We start from the raw sequence: 9644 nt of genomic DNA on the forward strand, positions 1-9644 counted from the left end.
CCGTCACCTCGTATGCACATATTTGTAAACAATAGATGCAAAGCAAAACAGCATCACCTGTCGAAACATGTCTAGTGAAGAAGTAAGCAACTCATAACTTTATAATGCCGGCCTGGCTATGTGAACAAGAGACCGAAGAACAAAACAGAAAGAAGGTGTGTGGTGTCATACCATAGTCCATCTTAAAAGATACATTTAGTTGCTCACATTTTTTTTTTAGTTCTTTCTATCTATAATAATGAAATCTTGCCTTTATATTTTAATGTCTGTTCATTGAGAGCAAAGTGGAGCTGGGTTAAAATTCCTTGGTTGTGTATAGAAACTTGGCATTTAAGAAGGTTTAAAATTGTAGCCAGAACAAGTTTTTTTTTACCTGACTGATAAATTAAGACTCTTTTTCAATAATAAAAGCCAAATTTAACTATTCTAAATGCTCATAATGCACAGTGAAAGGAAAACTATCTTCCATCAATCAGAAACCAACTCTCACATTGGTCAGTTGTGATCAGTTGTGAGACTTACTCAAAAGATGCAAAACTAAAGGTTTTCATTGAGCTAGGAGGAAAAACATTGTGCACTTCTGCTAAACTCAGAACAAAACTTTTTTTGTTGCTTTTTTTCCCCACAGGTTCATATCTTAGGGGTGGGCTTGGCTGTGCACGAGAAGTTGGTGCACCCAGAAATGCGTCCCCTGCACAAGAAGCTGATCGATCAGTTCCAGATGATGAGGAGCAGCCTCTGCCATGTGAGTGCACAAGATGGTCCACAAGAAGAGCTTTTAAATTAATATTTAGACTTTTATCTCCAGTGCTCAGAGGGAATACTGTAATGAGAGAATCAGAAACTCGGCTGTTGTTCAGTAGTTCTTTTGCGAGTTTAATATGATGAAACAAACCTAAACCAACTGTGTGTCTGGAGGAAGATTTCTTTTATCATATCATAGTGGGTGGATCTGTGCGCGGAAGAAGCCTAATTAGTTTGTTCCTCAAAGAGGATGTTCTTCTGCCGGAAGCAAAGACATCAAAGCTTTGAGTCTAAACTCTTTCCGTTTGGAACATTTCACCTTCTGCATTTATAAATGATTCTTTCAGGTGATAAAATTCTGCCTGTTCAGACCAGAAAAGCAGTGTTTAATTAAGAATGGATATCTCTGAAAAGCCCTTCTGATCTAACTTTCTCTCATTTTGACCCCAGAACACGTGTGTCTGTGAAGGAGCAGTATGAATAATCAGAGCAGGGCTTCTATGTTGCTTTTCAGGGTCCACCTGGTTTTGATAAGTCTGGCTCAGGAATCAACAGAGGGATCCTGGCCTCTCATAACCCGATGAGTCCTGAGGGCTTCAAGCTCATGCACCGACACAGGTCTGCAGCACACACAAAAATGTTTAAACTTTACCTCGTCTTTAAATGAGGCTGAACTAAAAGATTGTTTTTATTTCTAGTTATTCAAAGGCTGCCATACTGATATATCACACAGTCCTGTTGTCTCATCCTCATTCAGAATAACTGCAGGTCTTCAGGTTGAAGAATTTAACTATCTTTGGGGGATATTTTAAGCGAAGAGTTTAGTTTGAGATGAACAGTAGTGCCCATTTTGATGTAAACGTTCCACTTTTTATCTTGTAGAAAGGGAAACTTGGTGTACATTATACTTCTGAGCCGTTATTAACAGCTAAAAATTAATGAAAATTATAACCACAAACATTACTCTGAACAGTGTCTGAGCTCAGGTCTGAGTCTCTTTCCCATAGGAGGCATCTAAATCTTGCCTGACTTGAGTTTTCTGTCATTATACACCACATATGATTTGGGAAAGCCCAACTTTAGGCAGAGCAAGGTCAAAGCTACTTTTGGAAGATATTTTAAACAAGAGTCCAGTTCCAGATATGCATGGGACAACTTATTGGTGGGGAAAAGTATCAACTTTTTCAGCTTTGTTGCTTCTTTGTTCCCAATCTTTCACTACTAAGGCTGTACAGGACAAAACAATATATCATTTGATTCAGCATAGAGCATACAGCCTTAGCTTTATTGAGATAAATTCTGAAGAAATTCACAGCTTATTAAAGATGTACAGAGATTCTTCTCACCAGCTTCTTTTCCATCAATGTTCACTGCTTCCGTCTGCTGTTTCACCTTTATGATCTTTGCTGAGTTCCTCAATGGATCTCAAAAGTCTTCTTTTCATATCACAATTTCTGAACTTACACCGCTTTCTTTCTCTCTGTCTATCATTCCCAATTGATATTATTCTACGTTTGGGTCCTTGCATGTTCTGGACTTTTCTCTTTTTCACCAAATCACTTGCATGTATATTTTGGATGTTACTTTGGCATCTTTCTGCCAATTCTTTTGTTCTGCAATCTGCACGGCTCCTCTCCTCCCGGTCTCTCCACCCTCTATCCTTTCTTATTCCAATTCCTTTTTTCTGTGTTCCTCTTCCTTTCAACTATTCCGAACTCTATTCCTGTTTTATCCATTTCGTTTAAACTATTCCTGGTTTTATTCCCTCTCCCAGTCCCATTGCTGTTTTGACTCCAGTGCGCATTTCCTCCCCTTCTCTTTCCTCTAACTCCAGTGAAGCAGGAAATCTTCTGATCCTGGCGGATGGCATGGTGGTGGAGCACCCAGAGGACTTCTATCGTATGCAGGTTAGCCCTCACCCAGAAAGCTATCATTCAAAGTAATCAATGACAGCAAAATAATGATGAAAATGTAAAAATTGTATGTAAAATAAACTTGCTAGCTACAAGCTGATTATTTCACCTTTAAACCTATTAAAGGCAAAGGGTCATGCTCCCAAATTATACCAATCTACAGGCGATCAACTTAGTATTTTTAAAAATCACAATAAATTGGAATAATATTGGATTAATGGGAATATATAGCAGTAAATGAGAAGTGATAGAAGACTGTTTGTGAATTTGTCATGAGATTCATCACTGTTTGAATATTGCTTGCTGTGTTCCTTATGAATCTTTATTGGGTCCACAGCTTATTATTACCTATATAGGAGATCTGTAGGGTTTCACATGTATTACATTTTGAAATGTTTGCAGATGACACATATGTTATTTTTTTCTTTTTTTGTAAACAAAACAAATTGAGTGTAAATAAATGTAAAACACTATTCTGTCCAAACAACACTAAAAAGCTTTTGTAGTTCTATATGTGGAGTCACACTGTAAAGTAAAACAAGCTCAGACCTCAAGTAATATTTAAGTTTGACCCGATTTAAAAAGCATCACAAAAGTACAGTTTTCACACTAGATGTGTCAAACTCAAGGTCCGGCCTGTCAAGGTAATTTATCTGGCCCTCAAGAGCCAAAGAAGGCATATTATGTCATAATGTAGAGACATGTCATTTTCAATTATATAAAGGGGCTAAAACTGTGCCTCCTGTAGCGAATGTTGATTTTTTTTATTTTTATTTTTTTTACTATTTAGTAACACCATTCTGCCACTAGATGTCAGTTGTCCCACAACTCATTAAAACAACCCAGAAATGTCCAAGAAGAGCAAAAGTGATGCAAAATGATGAGTTTAAAGTGTAACTCACCCGATTATTGACTTTTTTTTGCAGATAAAATGTTGAAATGGGCCCAAAGTTGCTAATTTTATGTTACTGTGAAGTCTTTTACATTTTTTATGTAAACAGGAATGAAATTACGAAATCAAAAGCATCATGTATACAGGTCCAACCAGCCCTTTTAATGACTTCATGATGCCAAAGTGGCCCAATATAGAAATGAGTTTGACATCCCTGATCTAGAGGTTTGTACAGGGGTTAACACAAAGTATGTGGGTGTAGATACAGTACACTCACGATATGGGGTATATTGTTTTACAGGCATATATAAACATACATGGTTATAGCTATATTAAGTAGTGATAAAGGGAAATGATACCAGCTTAGCAGATAAGTGTAAAGTGAAGATTAAAAAAAGTATATGCTGCTTCATAAAGGAAGTAGTTTATCTTATGCTTTACAAGATTTATAAAAGTTATCTTCTTATCTAAGTTACACTTTGGACGCCACAATGCAGCAGGCTTGGCTTTAACTGGTGGTGTCCAGTCACAGTTACTGTACTAATGTTTGTCTGTCTCTTTTCTTAGGATGTACGTACTCTGGCTGGCTGTAGAAAAAAAATGGTCATTTAACGAAATAATAATAAAATGTTATACTCTAGGCCTTGCTGCATAAGCATTATCTTTGTATTTTGTAAATATATTGATGTGTTTCTAGAGATCGTGGTAAAGCTCATCTCGTCATTTTTTATGATGGCACAATCACATTATAGCACAACATATTGTATTATTGTTTTTAAAAGAAAAAAAAAGGAAAATGTTTCAAGATGGACATGGAACCTTTATTGCTTCTTTATTGTTGACCTTTATTTTATGCTGAGGCAATGTTTAAGGTCTGCCAGCAGATGTCACCTTAAGTACAGAATACTTTCAACACTCCAGCTTCATGCTGATCCATCAAGAATCCTTCCATGTCTTCATCAGTAGTTTATAGTTCAGCTCTTATAGAATGACATGTTGATTTCTCTCTAGGCGAGCCCCTCCTCTTCCAGTCTTAGCTCCACCCACTCTGCGCCTCCTCAGATGATAAACTCCACCCCTTCCACATTAAGAGGTGAGCGCATCAGTTCCTCATCAGATGCACACACAAAAAAAGTTCTGTTACGTTCAGTTTTGTATTTTCTGATCTTTGTGACACATTATTTCTTCTTTCCAACCGTGTCGCCTTTGACTCCAGTGGGCTCCCCTTCTCTGCCAGACAAGTACAGACACAATAGAGAAATGCTGATGCTGCTGCCGCCCCACAGGGAGAGGCCGAGCAGTGCAATGTACTCCAACATCACAGAGAATGGACAGGTACGCAGGCAGGATAGGGATGGTTTCATCATTTCAAAGCAGTTGTTGCTGTTGACTACATCACATGTCTGAAGAGTAGCTTCACTTCTGCAGACGTTTCAAGTTTCCAGGCCCCTTACTTTCTGACACAATGTTGTTTAGTTTTTAAACTGCGTCCCTCATAGTATCAGCTGGTGGCAGGATGGACTCTATAAAATCTATTCTTGACTTGCCAACTTTGTAATTACTGATAACCCTTTCCATCCAAGCAGCCATTAATGTTTTTTCATCGGTCTCTGTCTTTCTTCCAGCCACCAAACTTTCAGAGAGCCTTGTTTCATCAGGTGATCGGTCCCTGTAAGCCCTGCAGTGACCCCAACCTCTCTGTGGCCGAGAAAGGTAACCAAACATACACATATCTTTGAAAAATATAAAAAAGTATGAGACTATATTGAAGCCAATTAATTTTTAATGCCCTCCTGCATCTTCTTTCATCCTCTCCTCTAGTCCTCACCACTCCCAGCAGCTGGAGTTTGGACAGCGGCACCAGGGAGGCTCTGCCTTTCCTTTCTTCTCATGTTGGCAGCGTTATGGCTCCACCGGTTCCCCCGCGGAACGTGCCTCATGGTATAAAACCGCTGCTGCGTGCATCGCTCTGTGCATGTCAGTTTTTTGCTTCGGTGTTCCTTCAGGGATTCACTTGTGGATCCTGGTTTGTGATGTTCATGGATGAGCAGAACTTTTCTCCTTTCAACCTTTCTCACGTGTAAAAGCTTACGGTTTTTCTTCTTTATGGTTGAGATGATGTTTATGCTCCACTCTGGGAACACCAAATGAACCTCATGGAAAGGTGTTGGGTAGAAAAAGTGGAAGTTGAACACAGAGTTGTAGATTTCAAAGGTTGGATATGTAGGAACCCAATGAAACAGGCTTATTTTTAAGATCAGCTTTAATGGCCACCTCTCCATCACACACTCCTCCACCTCCTCCCTGATCCAACGTTGTCCTCCTGCTCCTCCTTTCACCTTGTTTCTTCTGTCCTCTTTTCCTTCTTTTCTCGTTTCCCCTCCCCGCTGTCCTGCGACCTCCTGCCTCACTCCTTCTTTCTCCCTCCTCCCTCCTCTGAGATGTGAGCGTGGATCTCTCAGTCCTGCTGTGTCTCCCCCTGTAGGGCAGCACCTGTCGATGCACTTTGACGCTTTCCACCACCAGGTCAGCGACCTCCCTCCAGCTCTCCCTGCGCGCTCCTTAAGAAAGGTACCCTCCTTCTCCTTCTCCTCCTCCTGATCCCAGTTCCTGCTGTTAGTATGGATGCTTTAACATCTGTCTGTCTGCTCTCCTTAAGAAGCACAACTTCCTTTTTATTTATTCATTCGTATTTTTATTTATTTTCGCAAATTTTTCAAACATTATGAATATTTTTTGAAGATATTTTAATTATTTGGGTCCATTTTCATTTCATTAGTTAAAAAAAAATCTAATTGGTATTGACATTAATTACGGCTTTTGTGTTGTCTTGATCACTTTCATTGAATCTGGACACAAACCCAGTCAATGGTGACTTCCTGTTGATAGATGTCCGTCTGACTCAGTTTACTGTCTCACCAGTCTCCCCTGCACCCTATACCTGCCTCGCCCACCAGTCCGCAGTCCGTCCTGGATGGCAGTAACTCCACACTCTCAGGCAGTGCCAGCTCTGGGGTTTCATCCCTCAGTGAGAGCAACTTTGGCGGTGCGACCTCCTCCTCAGACCCCCCGGCCAGCCGCACAGACACCCTGGAGTCCGTCCCGAGCAGCCAGGCCTGGACCACCGACCAGGAAGACTTGGACTCTCCTTATCAGCCCGTCAGGTACAGCATGTCTGAGCCAGACGTCCTGGAGGGAGTTAAATCCCCGCCTTGCCGCAGCAACTCTGCCCCGGGAGGAGTCAACCCGCCCCAGGTCATCTATCAGATCCAGTCTCAGGCTCCAGGTTTGGGCTTCACCGGACCTCAGTCCCAACAGCCGGATGGACTGCAACAGCAACAACACCCGTTTTACCACCACCACTTCCACCCACACTACATTCCCCACAATCCACCTCTCTATCATCTCCATGAGCCCCCTCCTGCCGTACCCCCTAAACCCTACCTCAGAGAGGGCTGCATCCCTGAGGAGGACCACCTGATCACCCAATCTGGTCCATCGCGCCCTCCTGTACCTCGACCAATGCCGCGTAAGATCTCCCAGCCCTTAATCGCAGCAACCAAGGACGAACAAGCTAAGGTGGCGTGGGAGCACGGCATCAGTGAGGAGTGAGTTCAGCCAGTGGATCAGATAAACAAAATAGAAGCTCTTTGTTGAACATAAACATGAAACTGCTTCTGAAACATTCAGATTCCCCTCAGAGGTCCTTCAGGAACCACTGATGGTTCAAATGATCTGCTTTCTCTCAGACTCTCTCCTCTGCGAGCCGGTGAAATGTTCTCAGCATTCGAACATTATCTTTTCATCTCACTGCATCACTGTATAGACTGATATAGCTTTCCTTCTACATCATTAAGGATTAAAATAAGGTCACGTTTCCAAATGATGCCGCTTCCTAAAACCCCACAGATCTCATTATTTATTTTGATTTAATTTACAAGCATATTATCCTACTGACATGAAATTTAAGTTAAAATTTGCACAGGAATTATATTTTCTTTATACACTGATAAGGGTATATGAATGGCACTTTATGAAAGGAACAAGCAAGATTTAAGAGGAATTTTTCTTCCCATTTATTAATAAAAAGAGCAAACTGATCAAGCAAACAGTTTTGCTGAGAACCAGATGGAAACTCAAAATATTGTTTTTTAGAAGTTTAGAAAAGCCAGCGTAATAACAAAATGAATCAGTAATCTTGTAAATCTAATGACAATGGCAACCTTGATGGAACTGAGAAGTATTTTTCCAGTGGTATGTGTGTAAAAATGAAACAGTATATAACGTAAAAAATGTCTAATTTATATTTAAAGTTTATACTTTTGGTTGAAAGTGAAGTCGGTGTAGAAATATGCAAGATGTTGGCTTTCTGAGTCCAAAGTGGCTGCTTGATAAACGTGCACTTGTTTGAAAGGTGGCAAATTGCCTCACAACCACAAAGACTTTAAATTTAAAGTTGTAAAACCCATTTTACTGAAAGCTGTGAAGGTGCAGTGGATTTGTTTTGTTTTAGCTGATGATGGTTCTGTGGTTGAACCTGTAAATAAACATAGTTTTATGTGCAGGGACATTTATAAAGAATATTAGCTACAATAAATACACACTGTCATTTTTATGAAAGTAACGACTGAATCTTATTTTAAAATCAGGGTAATGTTTGTATGCATGTTTGTTTTGTGGAATCTGACACTCAAACAGAGACTGTGAGCGGTCCCCAGAGGGCAATACCTAAAAAGCACGGCAAAAATACTGTCCACTGATGTTTCTGTAGCTTAGAAAATGCAACTATTAAAGTTGAGGTTTGTTTCTGCTGATAAATAAATGCATTTGTTTATAGTTTTCTTTTTTGTTTACATTTTTTATAGTAACAGAAGTGACCTGAATTTAATCAAACGATATACTATTTTCACTTTCACAATCTGACTACTGTAAATAGTTAATTTTAACACAGTTCTGAACAAATGTCCTGTATTTTAGGTTTTGAGGTGTAAGTTAAAGACTTTAGTCTTGGAGACAGATCACCATGTTGACAGATGTTGGTGCCTCTAGCATCAGTTTTTAAAATGTCCTGCTTCTGTTGCTGCTGTTCATAAATATGTACATGTTTTCCTCCATGTTGCGTTCACTAACTGTAACCCAATGAATTACAATCATCATTATTATCAGTTTCACTGGGATGTGTGTTCTCTTTTTTCCTCCACTTGCAGACAAAAAGCTACAGATCATTTAACCGATTTTATTATCTTTATATCAGGTTATTGCGATGAAGTGAGCTGCATCTGAAACTTTATTTTATATTGTTACTGTTCTTATTTAATCACACTTGCTTTGTTATAGATATTGTCATTTTTAAATCTATATAAATACAAGTGTATTTATTTTACATGAAGTTAAGGTGAACTCTATCTCTTCTAGTTCAAAGGTCAGTACAGGTAGCCCTTCATATGACATAACAATTCAATTCAATTTTATTTATATAGCGCCAATTCATGAAACATGTTATCACAAGGCACTTTACAAAGTCAAGTTCAATCATATTATACAGATTGGGTCAGATTATACAGATTGGTCAAAAATGTCCTATATAAGGAAACCAGTTGATTGCATCAAAGTCCTGACAAGCAGCATTCACTCCTGGAGAAGCGTAGAGTCACAGGGAGAGTCGTCTGCATTGTACATGGCTTTGCTGCAATCCCTCATACTGAGCAAGCATAAAGCGACAGTGGGAAGAAAAACCTCCGGCAGAACCAGGCTCAGTATGAACGGTCATCTGCCTCGACCGACTGGGGTTACAGAGGACAGAGCAGAGACACAAAGAGAGACAAAAAAGCACAGAAGCACACATTGATCCAGTAATCTGTTTTACATTAGATGGTAGTAGCGGGTGAGCCGTCTTCTCTGGATGATGTCACAGTTAACAGAACGCCAGACCAGGTGTATCTACTATGAAGATAAAAGAGAGAGAACAAGAGTTAAAGCAGAAATGATAACACATAATGCATAATTGAAGAACAGTAGAAGTCTATAGAGTGAGAAAATTAGATCCTGATGTCCTCCAGTAGCCTAAGCCTATAGCAGTAAAACTATAAAGGTAG

General features: G+C 39.7%; 1 protein-coding gene across 1 annotated transcript in view; it reads left to right on the forward strand.

The window, feature by feature from the left end:
* LOC105920979 (dedicator of cytokinesis protein 3) overlaps window positions 1-8720 on the forward strand; it is a gene marked incomplete at its 5' end in the record, with an annotated part of 76733 nt that extends 68013 nt beyond the window's left edge. Inside the window, 3 exon segments of the mRNA XM_036129195.1 lie at window positions 5371-5490; window positions 6035-6120; window positions 6472-8720. Of these exon segments, the coding sequence (XP_035985088.1) occupies window positions 5371-5490; window positions 6035-6120; window positions 6472-7161 (896 nt within the window).
* Window positions 8721-9644: the final 924 nt, after the last annotated feature.

This window comes from Fundulus heteroclitus, unplaced genomic scaffold (genome assembly GCF_011125445.2).
Source record: "Fundulus heteroclitus isolate FHET01 unplaced genomic scaffold, MU-UCD_Fhet_4.1 scaffold_145, whole genome shotgun sequence".
Classification (NCBI taxonomy): domain Eukaryota; kingdom Metazoa; phylum Chordata; class Actinopteri; order Cyprinodontiformes; family Fundulidae; genus Fundulus; species Fundulus heteroclitus.